Consider the following 21,857-nt stretch of genomic DNA (forward strand, 5'->3'; position numbering starts at 1 on the left):
TGGTGAAACTTTATTCTCTAATAAAAATTTATACATGTAAAGGAAAAAAAACTAATTCACAATAGGAATAAAGCCACGAGGTTTTACATTTCTTAGCATTTTTTATTTTCTGTGTCTGCAGTGTGCCACTTCCGAGTACTATAATTACTGGGCATGCATTTCTATACCATGGCTGTTATACTTTAACACTTTAAAATATTCTAATGATCTAATAATACTTGATGCAGTCCCTGTATCTTAATATTAGAGAAATCCTCATTATGTTAGTGAAGCTACAGGTAAGGATTAAAAACTCAGCAGAAGCTTTAAAGCTTATTTGTTAATCCTATGGTTTGTAAAAATAGTATGCTGTGGTTAAGGTATGAAGCTTATTGAAGGTCTGAGAACTTTCTTGGCCCTGTTGATCTGTTCTTTAAGAATATTGCGATACATCAGTGTTAAAATAATGAAACTTAGGGTATTGCAGCTGAAATGTGATCATTTGTGGTTATTGTGCATCTCTCAGTAATTTTTGGCTGGACAAATACCCCTAGACCAAGGCTGGTGCAACTTTCAGAGTATTGTGCTCAGTCCTGTTCTTGTGTACAGATTTTGCAATAAATATTGTATTTGCAGTTAGCAAGAGGCTGGAGAACTGGCCCTAGCTCCAGCACAGCAAAGCTCAGGCAGGTAGTTCTGCTGATGGTGGTGACGTTTCAGGCATCTTCAAATACTTTACTGAGCTTGGGCTAATAGAGAGACGTGAACTTGACAATGCAATGCTGTGGGAGCCAGGCTCTGAAGTCGTGCTCATGTAGCGAACAGGGCTTAGGTTGGTGGATGTCAGACTGAAACAGCTCTGTGTTCCTAACATCTGAAGGCAACTGTTTGCAACAGTTGTTCTTTAAATTGTATTTTCCTCAAGCCTGTACATGAACTTCTTACTTAACAGGGTCCGCGTAAAACTATTTCTGTTGTGCTCTGATTACATTTGGCTAGCAGCGTTTGAGACTCCGTTTATACTACAACCAGTTTCTTCAAGTTGCGTATGAAGTTCCCAAATTACATTAGCAAATACTTGTTATTGCCATAATGCTTAATATTAAGCACATCTGGGGGATGTGTAGTACTTTTCACTTGTTGGAGTTCTATACTTGTATCATTTGGGGATTTAACAAAGGTTTTTCTTGTGTTAAAAGGAATTTTGGTTTGGATTCTTCACTTAGATTTTACAGAATTAATTATAGCCTATAGTACTTACCACAACCTTATGTTGGCAATCCGGTAGGTCTCGGTCACCTTGGCCTTGCTGGAACTACAGTCAACATTATTGCCATGAAATTGTCCTCTATTTTGAAGACTAACTTACTTGCGCTTACTAGTGCTCTTGTCTATCAGCTGTAGCATAGGAGGAGAAATTTGAGAAGCAGTTCTCTCTGAGGGATCTGCTTGTTGACTAAATTTAGGATTATGTTATTAGAAATAAGTGCATTGCCAGTGAAGTAGCGCCTGTGTTGACGAAGTAAAAACAGTTGGCAAGGGAAAGATGTGATCTTGAAGGTAGGAAGCAAATTTTCATGCTTCAAGGCATAAAAACAACATGAACTTTTGGAATACATTTAGGATTGAATTATTTTGCCCTTTTTCATGCTGGTGGTCTTTGAGGGTGCTAAGGATTACATTTTTGGATCATATACTGCGCTGTTCCTATCTGCTTTTATATTCCTACGACGGTGTCACTTGTGAAGCAGTTTTTTGACTGTGGGAATTCCTTAAGCATAGGTAGAAAGGGTCAGTGTTATGCAGTTTAAGCTTCAAATATTGAGTGAACTTCTTTCCTCCTAAATATAGGATTAATAAATATTGTCATGGTAATAGAAAATAGGTATGAGGGTGTTGATTATAATCAGCTGTTGTAGATTATTAAAATATGATTGCAGTCTGTAAAGAAACAGCAAAGTAAATGTTGCCATTTCATTGACCAAGCTGAATGAAGTGCAAAAATACTTGGAATTGGGCAGAATACAGTAAGTTTGGAATTTTCTGCCTGTTTAATGGAAGTAGTCTTGCATTTAAAAGGAGAAGTGTAATTGACTTAAGAGGATGCTGTTTGCAATACATGAATGCTGTGAATTGCATAAATGTAACCTCATACTCAAATATTTGTTTTTGAAATAAATACTTCAGAAGCCAGTTGCTTAATTGGCTGACAGTGACAAGGAAGACAAGGCTGAAACAACAAAGTGACTGGAAATTAAACTATTCTGCTGGAAAACTGGTCTGCACTGGAAGTTGCTGCCTTTCAAAAGGCATGCTCATGAGTTGAGCTTTGCTGCTGTTGTACGTAATCTGTTGCCCGTGCTAATTTAAATAAATAACATCTTTGATTTTGGCTCATGTTTTTAGCCCATCCTCTTAAGCATGTTCTGAGCCTAGTTTGTCAAAGGCCACCGAATTTTGTCAGTGTTAGGAGTTGCATAACTCCTCTGTGAGTAATTACTGGCAGGGATGTGGATGACTCAGCTACCTAGTTTTGTGCATCTCTGAAAATCTCCACAATTAGGTGGTGTTATGCTAAAAAAAAAAAAAAAAAAGTAGTATTGCATGTAACTTGAACTAAGTACCCTCAACCATTGCAACAATGTACAGTTTCTATAAAGAATTATGAGAACAAACTGCCATAAAAAAAAGCAAGCACATTAATACTCTTAAATGGAAAACAATGGGTGTCTTTATGCATTGAGAAGTGCTGCAATATAATAATAATAATAATTCTGTTTTGGTATAGCACTTCTGAAGATCATTTTGGAAATCTGCTATAGTATTCTGAGTCTCTAAATGGAGCAGGGGGTCTGTTCGATGTAACTCACCTCGGTTCCCACAGAATAGCTTTGGAGAGACTTCGCAATAACCCTAAATCAGAAGAACGGTGTGGTTTGTTAACTCATAGTATACAGAATTTTAGTACGTAGTAGATGTACTTCTTCACCACATTAAGAATAAAATTTGAAATATGTTGTTTTCATCAAGTTTAATTTTTGCCCTTTTCCAGTATTCTCTAATCTGCCATTAAACACAATTTCTAGAGTGGCTTCTTTATGTCCTTTGATTATTGAATTACAGTTGTCTCCCAGACAGGCAGCAGTGAAAAGATCTCAAGTCCTTCACCAGTTCAGTGACCCCTGTGCTTGTGGTTAGGTTTGCATCTTGTCATTGCTGTAGCTAGTCTGAGACACACGTAATTCTCCCCTCATCTCTGATAATGGGAAGGATCAAAATGTTCTCTTAAAATTAGTACTTGCATGTGGCTGAAGGATTGTTATCCTGTCTGAATGTATGATTTATTTGCCACAGGAAAAGAACTTTATAACTTTCCCTTGTAATTGATTATGGGTTTAAGCATTTTATGTTGTGGTTTTGGTTTTTTTTTTTTTTTTTTTTAAGGTAGCTGGCTTTATCTTCCTCTCTTGGTATGTTTAAAGACAACGTGACTGAGTTACCTGGCCTCTTCCTTTTGTAGAAGGGTCTGAGGGACTGAGACTAGCACAGGGTTTGAGAAGAAGGTTCAGCGTAGACCTGCAGAGTCTCACGTGGGCCCTGCCATTGGCGAGACATCCTTGCTCTGGTCACATCATGGGAGGGTGGGACTGGGCTGTGGTTGGTGTAACTCTGTGATGGGTAACCCTAATAACACTGCCTCGTCTTCCACATCATGGGGTTGGTTATTGTACTGGGTGAAATTCTTCCTTCCCAAAAGCATGTGAGCCCAGGCGGTAAAGAGCACTGAATCCAGTTTGGGCACCTGCGCACAATAACAATATCCACATTTTAAAAAAAAAAAAAAGATGACTATTGCATGAAGAAAAGTTGTGGATGTTTTATAGGAAGAACAGGTGCCTTGAAGCTTCAGTTTTGTTCACAGTGACTCTTAGACTTTTTTTAAAGAATAATAAAACCCCTCACCTGCTTGGCTGCATGGAAAACCCCCAAATTTCTCAAACCTGTCTCAGGAAATAAGATTCATCAGGCCAGTGTGTTGCTAATTAAATTAATGATGCAAACTCTCTGCAGATGTAATTCAAAATAAATGAGGAACAAATGTAGTTGTCTTAGCAGGATTTTTTCCAAAGGATTTTTTTTTCCAAAGTCTCTTCAAAATAATTGGGGTTTCTAATGTAAGCTTCAACTCTAACATTTTGAAATAAGTATTTGAAGTAATACTTTTGTATGTGGGGGAGCAAACTGGTTTGTCTTGTGTTCATTGAGAGGTGTGGGTCTGGTGGCTGTAGCTGCAGTACCTTAGCAAATTGAGTGCAGTGAAGGAGGAGCTGTGGAGGATGCAGAAGCTTTTGTTGGTCTGTATGTAGAATTTTACCTGTTTGAAGCCAGACTAGATTATACGTGAGTGGTGATGAATAACACTTTCTACTTCAGATAATTTTATGATTACAAAATTCCAAGTTCTTTTTTTTCTATAAAATTTTTAATTCTGTTTGAATGCCTAAATGAAGAGACATAAAAACAGGGCAGAATGAACAAGCTTGACATGTTCTACTGCTTTTTCTTGTAGTTAGGCATTTCTGCTGTCCATTTGTCTAGCTTCTTTTGGCCAACACCTATAGGGCCACCAAACCATAACGCGCTTACCATGTAAACTGTTAAAACATCCTTAATATGGGGGGGAAGAAGATTCTAATCTTTGGTAATACTGGTATTGCTCTGTTCTGCTGTAATTATCAGAGGAAAAACATGTGCAATAGTGGTTAAGCTTTTTACCAGCCCACAAAAGCCCTTTGGATATTCTCCCAAGGTAACAGGGTACAGTCCCAGCTAGTCATGGGATCCATCGCAGCTATTTAAATCAGAAGGCAGATTGCACTGTGTTACCTCAGAGGCAGTTTAGCATCGGAGAACTGGGTCTCTTAGCCTACACCTCTGGAAAAGTAAGTTTCTTACCTGCCAGGTTGTCTGACCCTAACTTTGTTCTCATCTCTTTTTATGTAGTGACCTTGGTTATTTTTATACTTATCAACAACATGGAATACCTTGCCTGGCTTTAATTTTTTCTTTTTATTTGGAAGGTATTGGCACTGTTTCTGTAAAGTCTGAGTTTAGTTTGTGTTTTAGTGAAAGTTAATATTTAAAATGTTCAGTTAGTTGTAGGACTTTAGTAGTACTGAACAACAAAATGATTCAAGGATGAAAGAATCTCCTTCAGAATGATGGTACTGGCTTCCTTTCACCTGTTCTCTTTATAGACATTTGTGCTTTCTAACTCTCAAGAAACTTGTGCATTCATAGGTAGTTAGTGAGTAGTGACTTAGAGGTCAAAATAGTTCTGTTCTATATATATTTGTACACAAATATTACTGATTAAATCACTAAAAGGGGTCCCACTTGGCTGCAGAAGCAGATTTTTGTATTTAGTTTCCATAGAGGTGGGAATTAAGTATTAATTGTAACTTCTCTTTTTTTACCTAATACAGGGGACAGTGGAAACTCATGTTACTGAAACTTGGTCAATATAAGTAACTGTACAGAACAGTAATGATTTGATTTTTGTCATTGAATTTTTTTACCTGAATAACTAACAAACTACTAGACTTTGGGTTGCAATCCAATGGGCTGCTTGTTGTCTGTTGTTTTGTGTTTTTAATGGACAGTGACATGGGTTCGCAAACAAATACGGCAAAAACGTAGTCTGTATATCAGGCAATAAAAGTAGCTTCATGCACTTGAACGTAAAATTCTTTGGACTAAAAATTGGCAGGCATCCCAGTCTCTGTAGTTACAGAGAGACTGGACAGGAAAAAAAACAGGACGTGAGCAACAATGAAGGGGAAAAGTGTACGATAGGAAATTGTTAATTAAGATGACATTTGATTACCTGCCATAAAAATCCAATAACTTACTATATTTGATTTGCTATAAAGCTGGAAGTATGCTTACATGGCGTGCTCAGGAGCTATGTAGATCAAATAACATGCTGATTTTTGGTTCAAAACCCCATTCCAGCAGTGACAGCTTTCTTTATCTGATTGCCTGGAGTTAAGCTACTGTTTTCAGTGTATCTACAGTTTTTCTGGCTTGTGGTATTGGTTCCAGAGCTTAAATATAAGTAAAACACTTTGGAAAACGTTGACCATGTTTAAATAAAGAACAGGTGAAATGCACACTGAATTCAGTTGAAATTAAAGCCCATGAGTGAACAATTGTATCATATTTCTGAGCACCTGGAGTGGAAACTCATTTTCTTACTAGGTCCAAATAAGTTTTTAGGACAACTTTGGTGGGTCTCATGTTAATGCAGGCTTGAATGTAATCTAGTGATATTGTGAAAAGAAATCACGTGGCAGTGAACCATCTGAAATGAGGTTAGAGTTCATATCTGGTCTGAACTTTGGCGTTATTTCTTGATGTGTCAAATTCATACAAGTGCGAGTATAGTGGGTGTCTCATCCCTCCCAGTATCTAATTTGGAAAAAATGGTTATGCCAAAAAAAAAAGTTATGTAGTAAATTACCTAGTAGCATTGGTTTCTGTAGCATATGTGAGGTTTCTGAATTCAGGTTAATAGGTTAGTGATTTTTGGCCTTGAGAAACTGGAGTGGCAATGCATGATATACATGAATGATGAACATGTGTTGACTATGTCATCAGGGGGTTAGACTGATGGTTTATAGTTAATATGAAGAGTATGTGTGTAAACTGTGGTTAAAATAAATAAAAACTAGAGAAGAGTGAAAGTAACTAAAGCCTCATGCTATTTTCCTTGACTTTTTTTTTCTTTTTTCAGTGAGGATATAGTCCAAAAATAAGTGCCAGTATCTTGATAAAAAAAATTGGAGAATTAATTTTATCAGACTCATTAATTTAGGACTTAGCTCTTAAAAGCTCTACTTGATTTCAAGAGTCCAAGAAGAAGCAGTGGAAGTGGTTGAGGGTTGCTTAGATGACTCAGTTGTGGTGGTATAAACCTGTCCCTTCAGCCCTACCTGTTTGTCAAGTTTTCTGTTTGGTTTTTAAATAGGGGCATGGTCTAGATGGCATTTCAAGATTCTTTGTAGTCCTGTGTTTTACTAGTTCACATACCGATAATCATACCATATTGTGCTATCTTAGGCATGCATTTTGGGTAAATTCAGAAGTACAAGAAAAAAATTGTCATGGCCCGATCTAAGAACTTAATTGATTCAACTTCTGTTTTCAGGAAAAAAGTAGTTTGAGTCTCCTTATGTTATTTCTAGTTAGTATTTTGCTTTGTGAGATCTATGCCACGTGAAGGTAGGGATGCTGAACAATTAACATATAAATAAATTAGCAGTTATCACTAGCAAAATCCATAATTGGCTTCACCTATTTAGTCAGGTATTTCCAATTTTTAATTAATGCTTTGCATGTTGAAACAGATCATGTCCTCTATATTTCTGTATTAATTTTCTTGTTTCAATTGTTAAAAAGCATTGAATTGTTTGTTACTTAAGGAGAGCTTTGAACTAAATAATTTTATCTATAAATTAAACTTTTTTTTACTGTCACTGTGGGCTTGATATCTTCTTTGGTTTGAAGTGTGCGAAAGGCGGGTAGGCAAATGCTGGCAAGTATTGTGCTCATTTAAGAGCATGACATTTGTTTGCTTCTGTCCAGATGCATATTATATTTTTTTGCCACTTAAAGGTCTTATTTTTGAGATCGATCCACAAATATTTTAATATACAGATGTACAGTTTCTAAAGGTACTTAGTTAAAGTTTGATTATTCTATTTGCTAGATATTTAAATAACTTGATGCAAGCAAAATTTTAGAGGAATCTAATTTTTTAAGGGAATAGTTTTTGTGGTGTTTTTTTTTGTGTGCATAAGAATTCTGTGGTATGTATTCTCCATTCTGCCTAGTCTTGCACTTCTCCCTCTTGCCCCAGAAAGACTTGAAATCACTTATGAATCTTTTCTCCTTAAACTGCAAACTAATTTTCAGCATCAGATTTCGTGATTTTTAGGTTTCCAAAAAGCATCGGCAACATAACTTTTGTGCCTAATGGAAGACTTTTACATTAGTGTTATTTTTTTATGGATGGTATCTATAGCTTTTAAAGAAGGAATTTTAAATTGATTCCAATTAAACTACTATGGAATGGCATTTATGAAGGGATAAGCTATGTGATACATTAGGGAGATACTACTGCTTAGTAGTTACATTTAGTGTTTGTTTGAAACTACAGTTTTAAATTAGAGCAACAAGAAGACCAGTTTTCACTAGTGTACTCTGAAACGTAAATTGGTCAAACTATGAACTCTGCTTATTTGAAATTGTTAGGTCTTAATGTTGTTTTCTGTGTGTTTTTTTCTTTCTCTTCTTCATTCCCCTTCCTTCTTCTCTCTAGCTAAATGGCCTTAAAATGGCAGATGAGCCTATGGAAGAAGGTGAACCATATTCCTACCATGTAAGTATATTTGATAGATGTTCACTTTAGACACTCATTAGCATGACTTCCTTTTGAAGCAAAATTTATGCATTCCCTGCTCTTTAGTAACTTTTGAACCTATCATTTTATTTGACCAGATCTGAAGAGGCTCTAAGTCTCAAAGATGATTTTGAAAATTAGTACCTTGGTAGGGTCCATAAGTGCCTTGTTTGGAAAAGTTTGCTGCATGAGGCAGTGCTTTATGAAAACAGATTCTGTGTGCTGGAGAGAGAACATTTACACATCCCTCAACCTCAGAAAACGCTTGGTCCAGCCTTGAACCTTTTATACACCATGTGCATAATGCTGCTGTTATTACAGTCATCTATTTTTTCTTGGTAATTTTTAATGTAGTTGCTGTACATTCATCTAGAAGGTACTTAATTCATGCTATTTCAGAAAAGAATTAATTTTTACACTGGTATGTTAATTTGACTTTTATGTAGAAATATCCCAGATAAACCCTGTTGAGCATGATTTTTGTCCAGTGCCTTGGTGATGTGCATATTGAGGAGATGCTGAAGATCAGTGTTCTGTATGCTGGCTAAATCTTAAACTAAACTTCAGACTAATTCTGTATGTGGCGAAATGCCTGACTTTGCATGGAAAAATTGGCCATCATTTTTCAACACACCCATCCATATATTTTTGAACAGGATGATGGAAGAAGGTATCAAGTAGATCTTATTGCCAGCTGTAACCACTACTTTGTATGGTAATAATAACTTTTTAAGTAAGTGATTTGGAGAATAAACTCTTGGGGGTAGAAACATGTGGTGCTTGTACGTTTTCTGGTGTGGAGTAAGTAGATAAACCGTCTGTGTCATTGTAATCTTACAGGTAGGAAAGATGAGCAATGGGTTGTCTCAGTCTTTCACTGTACTTGAACCAGAAGGATGTTGCCAAGCTTGTTTGTTAGGTGCTTGGAGCTACATACCAGTCAAGCTGCAACGAAGTAAGATGGCACAAAGCCATAACCGATTGCGGCGTTTCTTTCGGTGCTTTGTCTTCTGTTGAACCTGCTGGGAATAGTTACCTCTTGTGCAAGGTAGCTCAGTGGGAGCCCGTACCTGAGCCCTGAAATAGATTTGCTGCTCAAGCAACAGAGCACAAAATCAGATAACCAAATCTTCAGTTCATGGAAGCCAAACTAGAAATGAAAATGAAACTGGCTTATGTATCTGTTCAGCTCTTACCTGTTCATTTCTTGTTGATGATGCAGAAGTCTTTTTTTATACTTCAGTCACACCAATTTTTAGTTCTTTAATGATAGTTAAGTAGGTGAAATTATATAGACATCTTTTATGAAGGTAAAACACTTTATAAAAAATAACTCGTTTCATACATCTCAAGTTATCCTGTATTTGCATGGAAAACATTTTTCTCCTCAGTTCATACTTAGAAATACTCAGTCTCCACAGCAACCACGTGTGATGTCACACGCTAATGACTCTAGGAGGGTGATAAATAGAAGAGCAGGTGAACTCTTAAAGATCTTTTCTCATGCAAAGGTTCGCAGTGTTAAGGAATACAAATTCTATGGTGAAAGAAAACGGCTTCTAAATAGCTTATTTACATACTTCGTAGAAAGAAGCAGCCATTAAGGCTGTTGTGCAACTTGGTGTATAGCTAGACAACTTGCTGCTCTCATCTGTTGTCAGATGACTTGAAATGCTAGTGTATTTACCTGCCTTAAATTCCAGGCATGTCTTTAAGAAAATAAATAAAAATGAAAAGATATGCGCATTTTTCATATGAATATGTATATGCACAGTCAACAAGATGGATGGATGAAACGAGCTTGGGATGTATACACTCTGTCATCAGTGTATGTTGGCTGTTTTTTTTGTGAACAAAGAAGGGCAAGGACTTGTGTGACAACAGCTGGAATACAGTTTGTGAATGTACTAACATGTTAGTCTGAACTCTTTCTTTCCCCCTCTGGAGAAATTAATGCAGTGTGATGATTGTGCCCCCCCCTTTTTTTTTTTAATTATTGCAGTGAGTACATACACATTTAGATTATCAGATTTCTACCCTGAATTTCTATGTAAACCCACCTAGAGAATTCCATCTAGATACTCCAGTATCAAATCTGATAATGCTGGTTGTAGGTGTTTGTGCATGGTCTTGGGCAGCAAGACTTTCTGTAGTCAACCTGACTATAGAATGATGTTCTTTCCTAAAACCAACTGTTTCATCAAGTGGTCAGGTTTCTTTTTGGTGGTGTTCGTACTTGGAATTGAGTGAAAGCAAGGCACTGTAGGTTGGTAGGGTGTTTTCCTGGTCTCTATTAAGAGAAGCTTTCAAGATGAAGACCTAAAGAGAGGTTAGGAGGACTGTTAATAATCATTTGGATACCCTAAAAGCGAAGTATTGCAAATCAGATGGTATTTTTGTTGTGACTGGGTTGCGTTTGCTGCGTACAAGTAGTTCATTGGTATTCTTGATAGGGCTGAGGGGTGCTTCTCCTTTTTGACACGCAAGCTGAGGTTGCTGTTGTAGGCCTTAGCATGCAGTGTGTAGTTTCAGGGGTGCTTATTTTGACATCTTGTTTTGGCTCACAGAAACTTCTCTTGCACCATAAAAGCTGCAATACATCATCTGATTTGTTTTCATCATGAATGTTTGCCTTTTCACAATTGTAGCTGCTGTGCCCTGCTTTGATAAAGATGAGAGTAACAGGAAAAAGTCAACAGAACACTAAGTCTTTTACCTACCTCACAATTACCCTCAGCTTTTTGAAGGAGGTCTCCACACAGGGTAGTCTTTCCATGAGCTCTGCACCTCAGAGCTGTTTCTTCTGTTGGATGCAAGAATTTGCAGAGTTCTTAAGATGACTCATATCTTATTTGTGCTCTTCAAATGATGCATATTCCTTTAGCTACAACTGAATGACCATGTTTATTACTTGCTGCTGTGAAAAGCAATAATTACCTAAAATGACGAAATTCAATTTAGCTTTCATTAAGACTATTTCAGGGAAGGGAAAGATGAGAAGAGTAATCACTGGGAAAACTAGAGGCTGCTAAAATAGAGGTGAAGCACAGAAGGATCATCTTAGATTTGGTTTAAAAATCTGTGTATTTATTCCTTTCATGTAAGAAAATCCATCTTTGCTATAGTTGTAATATTTGTGACAAAAGGAAATAAATGAGCACTTTTTGAGAATTTTGCTTCAGTTTAGAAACTTTAGCTGCATTTATTTAAGAAAGGATGGATGGGAAAACTTCATTTGAACAGCTTTTTTATGCATTGTTAGAATTTCAAATATTTTATTTTTTTTAAAAAGAAGCAGGCATTTATATGTATTTCTAACTAGAGTTGCTTAACTTAGGCCTGTTCATTGTTGTATTTTTGTTTGCCTTGAAATAATAGGATGAAGGAAGTGTGAAAGAAATTCCTATCACACATCATGTGAAAGAAGGATGTGAGAAAGCAGATCCAGCACAGTTTGAACTACTTAAGGTTCTTGGACAGGGATCATTTGGAAAGGTAAGATAACAAACTTTGTTTTCGTCTGATGTCTGCTTTGAGCCTGCTTTGTCTTATTAATGTTTTACTCCCAAGGTTGGGTATAAACCTAACAAATCTGAGTATAGGCAGATATCTTGTGAAAATTCCTCTGTTTTGGAGGAAGTTATCCATCCTGTTTTGCAGTTGGTTGATGTGGGGTTTTTTTGTTTTTCCTATGACAGCCTTTCTGACTTCACCTTTTTAGAGGAAAAGCGATGTCTTTCTCAGAAATGTTCAGACAGTCAGCCCAGGAGGAGTTAGCTCAAGTACATTTTTGGATAAGAAAGGCCGTGCCATAGCAGAGTCGCTGGGAATGTTTGAAAAGTTACTGACAAATTTCAGTTTTATTTTTTTTTTTCTAATCTTGCTTTAGTGCCAAGGGAGCACTGTTTATAGCAGGACACCAAATCATATTGGAGACAGAGAGGGCAACAGCCTCAATTTCTAGGCAGAAGGGTGAGTCAGTAGCAAATTTTAGGAGGTCTGCCATGGAAAGTTACGGTTTGCTTTAACTGAACATAGAGGCATGTTTGTAGTTCATCTGGACTGGCATCTGCAGCTTCATGGGAGGTATAGCACCAACAGCAAGGGATTTTACCAGTTGGGTTATAGAGTTAGGGGTGGCTTTTATTTAACAGCTATGGTGTTGTCAAGCTCTGTTTGTCTAATGCCATGGCTATTCAGAATAAAATCATGGTGTTTTTGACTGCCTCGAGACTTTATTGCAGCGTCTAGTGAAGAATCAGAATGAATAATATCTCTGTTCCATATAGGTTGCCTCACATCATCTGTAGTTTGGGTTGATGCTTGGGCGGCATCAGCAGTGTAATAGAGATCGATAGATGCTTCTGGAGGAGATGGTGATTTGTCTGTTAATGATGGTACTTGACACACTGTGAATGTTTGGCTCTCTTCAATATATGAAATCCATATTGCTGTAGATACAGAAGAATGATTGTGGTAGTTTGGAACTTGAACCAAAGTAACAATAAAGTAAATAACCTGGGAAATGTATTTCAGGTTTTTTATTTTGCTGTATTTGTCAAGTGATCTACAGTTAAAAGACACTAAGTAAACAATTATTCAAGTAGGTTATAGAAGAAATATGGGAATTTTTTTGGTTAAAATAATTTCTTTTTGTAATGTGCCACTTTGTGTCACATGGCGGAAATCAAATTAAAAATCAAATGTCTCAGTCACTAGTTTGAAACACGTTAATTAAAATATTAATCCTAGTGTATAAGAAGCTAATTTATTTTTTAAAACCAGACTCTTAAATTAGGTATTTTGCAGCACACAAAAATCAGACAATCAGCTTTAGGTATGTTTCCATTTTCCTGTTCTTCTGCTGGTTTTGTCAGCCTTGTGTCAGGAGCAAACCTCTGCACAGAGTCGTATGAGAGGGCAAAAACGGAGACATTAGGAAGGCATTCTGTGAATAAGTGTTAGTTTAAAAAATAGACTTTAAAATATTTCTTAATGTTTTACAGCTTAAGCAAGATTTCTTAATCTGGTAGTGTTGGTTTCCAGTTCTCTCACATGCCTCTCATCTTCAGGGACTAAAAGGCTCTGTGCGCTTATTACTCCTGACTTGAGACATCTTAAGCTATCTTAAGGTTCAGTACATCTGGTATGGACATCTTAGCCATGACTCAGACAGGTTCTTACTTACAGAGTTCAGACTTCTGGCTCAGAATCCCAACAGCTTGGTGAGATGTCTGTTTTAGAGCTTTTGAAACCTGGCAGTACTTGGTTCAGGAACCAACTTTAAGAATTGGACAGTAACTGTTGCCTGTCTGAACAGAGCTCTTTTTATCTAGTATTTGTTGCTTTCTGTTGAAAAGAAAAAACAAACAGCGGTCAATGATTGTTGCCTTCCTAGTGTTTGTTTTCTCTCTCCAGTTCATATTTCCCAGGGATCTCCCTTTGGGTTTAGCAAACACAAGCTTTGTTTGCTTTGGCTAGTATAGTGCTACAGCCCATCCTCTACCTGTCTTTTTCAACATCTGTGCAGGATTTAACAGTTTCACAGAAATGAAGGGTTAAACCTCATGTCCGTTACTGAGTTTGTTCAGCCTTTGATAACCTCCTGAGGCTTCAGCACCCGGTCTGCTGAAAATGGTCCTGCATTTGCTTAGGTGAATCGATTTGTGCAAGATGTGCCCATCTTGATTTTGCTTTACAATCGAACAAGTGACTGTTGTATCTCCTCCGCAGGATGTGGGATTATGGAGATTTTGTCTACAAACTAAATAGATGGTGCTTGAGTTGTTTTCAGTGGCTGCTATTTTGACCCTTACGAGCTAGAATTTGTAACTTGTACATGAATTCCTTACAGTCTTACAAGCGGCTAGTTATCAAGTACTAAAATATTTGTACATGCTTATCAATTTTACTTTTACAGTTGTGGGTGTATTAATCTACAGATATTTTTTTACTTGCTGGTGTCTGAATTACTCCCTTTACTATACGAGTATCAACATCATATAATAGGAGAGCGGCACTGTAGGTCAGTCATTGGGCAAAACCTAAACAAAATGCCTGATAACCTTGAAACATGATGACATTTTTCTTCTAACCAGAGCTTAAAATAAAAACAACCCCTCTCCCAACCTTGTTCAACTCAGTCAGTGACAGTGTATGAATTTCTGATTCTAGAATGGAAAATTTAACAAGCTTAATTGGTTTTTCTCTTAAAAAATATTTTCTAGCTATTTAATAATTTCTAACAAGGTATATATGTGAATAAATCTAGTGTTATTGAAAATATGAATAAGGTAAGATCAGAGAGGCAATTTTGGGTAGCTCTTGGCATTCTCTTGTGACTCGTACTTTTTTTTTTTTATGGTACAAACATTCCTTATAACTAATAATTGCTATTATAAGAAGAATGACTTAGAAACAGGAGCACATACTAAACTTTTGTAAATTGAAAGACCTTGTAGTTAGAATATCAGTCAGTGGAGATAGGTAAAATAATGCAGTACAAATACATCTAATATGATGCTTTTTCTTAGTGTCAAGTTATATACCATCTATCTTTAAAACTCCTCTGGAAAGAAAAAGAGTAGAAAAACCTGTTGGAGTTGCTATTCCAGAGGGAAAGGGTGCTTTGATCTTAGATGGTGAGGTTTCCTTGCTTTCATCTCGCCACTCTTACAGAATTCATTAATAAAGCCTGTTACATATTTGAGACTTGGGTCTTAAACCTCAAAAATCTCTTAGGAGGTGGCAGACCAGGCAGAATTGTCATTCTCCAGGAAAGTAATATAAAGAAGCACATTTATGTAAGTACTTTCTTGATAAGTACTTATTTAAATGGGTTGCTATAGGAAAGAATGTATAGTTTATGACCAATCTGAATACTTCAGAGAGCTTGGTGGTGCATGTACCTCTAGTCTGGTTAAGGAAATGCAATTTTTCCCTTCCTTTAAAGATGTATACTTAGGAAAGAACATGGAAAGCTGTCTGAAATTAATAGGTGGTTTGTAATGCTTCGTGATAGTTGCTTATTTGATTACTAAGCTTGCTTATGCAAAAAGACTTGCTGTGAATATTTGGCATCTTTTCATTCCTTGGAGTTTTTGAGGAATGGGATGGGACTAGGAATATGCTATCTCCTTATCTTTGTGAATGAAGTTAAAGCAAAGACACAGTAATGTCTTTTAGTCAGGTTTACATAAAATATTTTTTGCACTAATTTTAAAAATGGTGTTTATATTGTCAGGTCTTCCTCGTACGGAAAATAATTGGTCCTGATGCTGGGCAACTTTATGCAATGAAAGTATTGAAAAAAGCTTCTTTAAAAGGTATGTGTGTCTTTTGAATTGGAACTTTAGAAAATGGTTTTCAGTGCACCTGTACCTCTTAAATGAGTCTTGTAAATACTTCTTTTTAAAATTTTTTTTAATCTTAAATATTTTTCAGTGAGTCTATAACTTTTCTCCGAACCTAGCTTTTTGTTCTAGAGTAACTTGTAAGTTCATGTTTTAGAATTACTTTAAATTTGTCCAGATAGCTTTAATTATGTGGTAAAAAGTACTCTTTCAAAATATAAAATTGCATTATTTAATTCTGTTTAGTCTTTTCATTATATTAAAACAAATTAATTTCATAAACAATTTTCCTTGTGTCTTTTGTTAAGTTAGAACTCTACTGTGGTTAAAAATGTTATTCCCTCTTGTTATAGGTGCCATAGCAAACTAACTTACTGTTTTGACTTTCTGCAGAGACTTTAATGGCTGCTACTTCACTGTGTGTAAATAGGGATTCTTACTAGTTGAAGATGAAGAAGTAATCTTAAAAGACGGAAAATATATATTCAGTACGGATAGTTAATTCAGAGGCTGAGGTTAGCTGCCTGGAAGTGTAGATATGAGCTCTTTTTCTTGAAAGTAATATGGTTAATCACAAAATATTGGGATGTGTTCGGGGGGAAAAAAATGTAGACATTAAGGAAACTGGGACAGGTAAGAAACAAAATAGAGTTGTCTGAAAGCGTGTGTTTTGTGGGAGACTTAAAATTTAAAAACAAATAACAAGGAAAAGTATTTCTTTAGACAGCAAAGACTTTCCATATCCTAATTTCTGCTCCGTTTGTATTATGCCAAATACATTTGTTTCATACTAGTCTTTTTCCTTTTTTCTTTTTTTTTTCCCCAGTTCGGGATAGAGTTCGTACAAAAATGGAGAGAGATATATTAGTAGAAGTAAATCATCCATTTATCGTCAAACTGCACTATGGTTGGTATTTATTTTTTTTTCTGCTACAGTTTCTTTCAATACTTGAAGGCATAGCTGGTCTGGTTCTTTCTCAGTTTTGTGGTGCCCAAATTAGGTTCTTACAAGTTTAAATGACAAGACTAAAAAAGGAATGTAAATCCACATGTATATAAAAGCTTTAGGTTAAGTATTTTTGAAACTCAAGATTTCCTGGAAAATTCTTACAAGTTCTGTGGAGATTTTTTTACTCGAGTAAAGCCAAAACACAGTAATTCATATACTTGGTATTTCCTTTTTTGACAAAGGAGAAATAAAAGAAGAGTATTTTCATGGTCTCTTATGACTAAGATTGTCTTCTGTGAAGGAGGAAGTAATCGTTCAGTAAATTACCTCATGTGCTGCAGAATTATTTCCGTTTCATAACAAAAGTATTCTCTTTCACTGAAATTCCCAAATTATAAAAGCGTTCAGATCTGTTTTGTAGATCACCTTTTGTCACACAATGATTGACTTTATTTTTTTTTAATTTTTTTTTAAAGCCTTTCAGACTGAAGGGAAGCTATATTTAATATTGGATTTTCTCAGGGGAGGAGATGTATTCACACGATTATCCAAAGAGGTAAGTACCTAAAATTTTATCTCTACTCAGTGTTAGGCAGGTGGGTTTTTTTTGTCAGGGTAGGGTTGTCTCCTATAGCTGTTTCCCATGTAACTCTTGTCGTAGTCAAGTTTTTAATAACTTTGTTGGGCTTCCCTTATGTATTCTAGAATATATTCTATAACCTTAAGAAACATGAGTGTGTGTTGATCAGTAGCCTGAGCTTTTCTTTGATATTTACACAGGACAGTTCTTTTGTCTAAAAATGTTTTGTTGCTTGGAAACCTAGCTGAAGTAAATGAAGATGTAGCAATAAGGAAAGGGGCATATAGTTCTCATGCTTATAGTCAGCTTAGGCGCTCCTGGAAGCCTAATCTATAAGAGGTTTCTGCTGCATTGTAAGATTTCATAATGCTGTAATACAAATCCTAATGCTTAATCTCACAAAGTGTGAACATTGAGTATTTTTGAGATCACTCCCCTTCATCTAACGTTGGCATGCAACTGAAACTGTCTCTTTTAATTATTATTTTTGTTTTCTGGAGAGAGAGAGCTTCAGAAGAGGGAATATGATGCAGCCTGTTGTTGGGGTGTGTTTTCAAACATTTGCTGACAAATGTTTATTAAATGTTACCTTAAGTATTGTGAACATGCTTATAAGACTTATTTTCTTTCTGCAAACCTTTCATAAAGATCTAAATTTTCAACGCAATTTCTCAACAACTTCACAGTAAGAGAGCTTTTCAGTGTTTTCACCAGTGTAAATACATTTAGATTGCTAATGCATATGCATAGAAAAAGCCACTTTCTTAAATGAGAACACTGGGTATCTGACTGATTTTATTTATTTATTTCCTTTGGAGGTTGTTGTATCCCCAGCGTGTAAGGCCATGAGCTAGGTTTTTTCCCTGTATACTTTTTATAAAAATAAAGCTTTACTTTAGGAACAGGCAAAAGAGAAGGAAGATTTTAAAGGGATTTTTGTGTTCCATTTTTATAAAAAGCAGACCTTGGTAAAACAGTGATCATGTCTAAGAATTGAGCTCAAAATTAATTAACCTTGAGGCTAAAATGGAGGTTAAAAGCTTAAACAGACTGACTTGCAAAGGGTTACTGGAACAGTAGGTAGGAAAGAGGTCAATCTCTGCTCTGATATAGGATGTTTAATTATAGAGGAAATGCTGGTATAGCAGGAAGAACTATTCTTTTACACTAACACAGCTGGGATTACCGAGTATGCAACATTCTTAAAGAAGGGCTAGAAGTCTATCTATAATAATACTAACTAGGTGATAGAAAGAGGTATGTATTCCCTTTGGAAATAAAGAAGTAATAATTGTCAAGTTTTCTTAGTGTTAAGTCTCTACGTGTGTTTTTGCAAGACTTCAGTTACCCTCTATGTTGACTTTTAAACACTTGCTGTGTATGTAGATAAGAGAAAAGAATCAGGCCTTTTTATTTTCTGGTGGGAAGACAAGTTATTTTCAAAAGTACATGGTAAAACAAAGACAATGGGCAATACACATGAGGTTAAATTCCCCATGGCATTTCATACTTCCCACACAGGGATTATTCTAAGTTAATTTGGTTAGTGTGAGGTTATTAAAAGACTTTTGTTGGTCTTTAAATTCTAATGTGGGTATGAGAGTTTCAGCTGTGGAAATGAAATAAGTATATAATGAAGTTTTCATTAGTAAAACTTAATGAAATGGACTTGCATCGTGTTTCATTTGACACAGAAAGCAGTTCTAAATGAAATTATTGTTGGGAGGTTGTAGATTACCATTTAGCATCGTTGTATTCTGAGATTTGCATTTTGGCTACTCCAAGGAGTAGCGATGTCTGGGGCTTCCTCTTGCTCTTTTGGACGTAGATGAAAAGTGGTATCAACGTTGCTCTTTATAAAATCAAGGTGAAACTTTGTGTAGCCTAACAGCTTTGTTGATACAAAATTAATACTTATCACTATGGAAACTAGAAATATTTCTGTTGCCAGTAGAAAAGATTACATATGTGCAATTCCAAGTACAGATCAGTGTGATACTAAACTGATAAGCCCTGTTACCTTCATTGAAGTTGTTAGGTATCTACTGTGCAGTTGAGATGGCTGTTCTCCTTGTTCCTGGTGTTTTCAACACATAAGGGAATAGTTCACTTAAACCTCAAATTCAGTTCCAGCAATTTAAAGATTACTAGCTTGTAGAACATGACAAGAGCCAAAGCAGGTATGATTCTTGTATATGAAATTAGAAGCAACCTGTTGAGTATTTAGGATAGAAATGCATCTCTCAAATGCTCTACATGCAGTTGGTTTTTCAGTATCTCACTAGGGTTCTTTACGTTTCTTCTTCTAAGCGCAGAGTAGGTTCTTCAACACTCATTGCAAATTTTCATGTCATTGTTATTTTCACCAAAGTGTTTTATTTTGCATACTTTTTTTTTAACTACATCTGCCTTTTTTTCCCTAAATATTGGTAATGTGAATTCACAGAGACAATACAGCAGTCCTGTATTAAATTTTATGATGCAGTGGAAAACAGTCTATGTAGGATTGTGGCAGAAGGAGTGCTGATGGTCAATAACATCAAATATAATGGTTTATTACCTTAAAAGTTAGCTAATTCTCTGCAACATTTGCTGATGTTTTTGTTTAAGTATTGCAGGTAGTTCTTGTGTGTACTTGATGATTAGTCTATATTAGCATATCATTTCTGTTAGGTGAATTCATGAATTATGAGTTCACAAGGTACTTCTAAAACTTATTTTGAAATTTAGGCAGACAGGAGTATTTTTTTTAGATTGCAGTTTTAAAAACTGAAGACAAGATCAGAAGGTAAATCTATACAGTTCTTATTAGGTTATGTTTACAGAGGAAGATGTGAAATTCTACCTCGCAGAACTGGCCCTTGCTTTGGATCACCTTCACAGCTTGGGAATTGTATACAGGGACCTGAAGCCAGAAAAGTAAAGTAAAATGTATTTTACCACTATTACGTGTATTTTGCTTGCTGCTTTGCATTTTCTGCTATAGTGATGTAAAAAAAAAAAATAAATTTTTGTTAGACTATGTAAATAAACATAAAATGTAAAAAATATACCTGTGATTTAAATGAAGTAATACTGGCTTGTTAATTTAATGATGGAAGTTGTAGATCAAAATTGCTAATTATTATATTTTAAATGTTGTATGTAAATATTCCTCTTTATGTGTATTGGTGAATGTGAATTTTAATTTTCAGCATTTTGCTTGATGAAGCAGGACATATCAAGTTAACAGGTAGGTAATATTTATTAGTATAGCACTTCCTGAATATATTTTTATAAGCTTTTAGTTATAAGCCTTAGATATAGTGATGGCTGGAGTATGTGCAAGCCACTATTTAGCTGTTTAAATTTTTTTTTATTGGACAGACTTTCTGTAATAAATCTGTATATCTGTATCCCTTCCCTATATACTGATTCTATATAGAGTATTAAATACTTTTATTGAAGTACTTTAGATAATGAGAGACTGTATCTGATGGGTTTTGTCTTTTATTAGATCCTGATGTCCATGTAGGTTGCATTGAAGTTAGTTTTCATGTTGGCTAATATTTGCATGGCTCAAGCTGCAGAGTTAGCAGCAATATTACTGTAAAGTGCAGATCCTAATTGCAGTGGTTAAAATAGAAGAAATGTAGTTGAAAATACAAGACCAGACACTGAATTGCTGTTTTTCTTTTTTTAAGGAATTTCAGTTCAGGTGGTGGTGTGTTAGTAACTAAAACTATCCAAAATTCAGGTTAGAAAGTAAGCTGTATCAACATTTACTGTCAAATGCCTTTTAGGTGAAGATAAAGAGGTCATAGACCCAGGGTAAAAGTTGCTGTCTGCGAGACTTTTAAAAGGGAGCGTAGTTGCTTTTGGTATAAAAAGATTTTTAGTGCACAGTAACACTTCTAAAATACTACTTTTTCTTGCGTTCTGGTTTATCGCTTTTAAATGCATGTAAAATATGCATATTAATTGTTCCTCATAGAACACTTTTCTGCAATATTCTAGGAAGTGATATATACAAAAGCCTGTGACTATTTGGAAATTTCTGAAAGCTTTAAGTTACGCTTAAGGTGATACTTTTGTATTGTAATTTCATTATAGATTTTGATCTGTAGCTATTGCTATTGGATTCCAAGAAAGAAGTGTTTTAAACTCTCAAAGATTTGATGTAATAATGGGAATATTGTTTATAATACCCATAATTTTTAAGATTCTGCATAATATATTTAAATCACATTCAATCCTAACATTCTCACTTCCTTCTGAAAGTGGAAAGAATAATTGATGGGATTATTGATTAGCAGTCATTAACCCTTTGAAAAAAGGGATGCTTGAGAGCCCTGTCTTGAGAGTTGTGCTAATAACAGGACGTGTATATTCAATGGCAGTGTTCAAATTGGGGGGGGGGAAGCGTTCTGGGAGTAAAGTGAGCAAATATGCGAGACTCTTCACAGAACTTGAGTCAGGTTGTCTTATATAACAACACTATTTTTAGTCTGCTTTTATTTATTCATCATTCAGTAATACTAGACTGTGCAGACT

The 21,857-nt window shown here is 35.6% G+C and overlaps 1 protein-coding gene across 3 annotated transcripts in view; it reads left to right on the plus strand.

Annotated features, from left to right (window-relative positions):
* Nucleotides 1-21,857, plus strand: part of RPS6KA6 (ribosomal protein S6 kinase A6) — a 40,569-nt gene that overhangs the window by 1,537 nt on the left and 17,175 nt on the right. The window contains exons 2-8 of one of the 3 annotated variants that reach the window (XM_074599721.1): nt 8,363-8,422; nt 11,822-11,938; nt 15,687-15,768; nt 16,622-16,702; nt 17,221-17,300; nt 20,137-20,243; nt 20,519-20,556. In XM_074599721.1, coding sequence (XP_074455822.1) covers nt 8,363-8,422; nt 11,822-11,938; nt 15,687-15,768; nt 16,622-16,702; nt 17,221-17,300; nt 20,137-20,243; nt 20,519-20,556 — 565 coding nt within the window. Of the gene's footprint in view, nt 1-8,362; nt 8,423-11,821; nt 11,939-15,686; nt 15,769-16,621; nt 16,703-17,220; nt 17,301-20,126; nt 20,249-20,518; nt 20,557-21,857 lie in introns of all 3 variants that reach the window. The other 2 variants (XM_074599720.1, XM_074599722.1) reach the window with 2 other exon arrangements.

The sequence above is a fragment of the Larus michahellis genome, chromosome 9 (genome assembly GCF_964199755.1).
Source record: "Larus michahellis chromosome 9, bLarMic1.1, whole genome shotgun sequence".
Taxonomy (NCBI): domain Eukaryota; kingdom Metazoa; phylum Chordata; class Aves; order Charadriiformes; family Laridae; genus Larus; species Larus michahellis.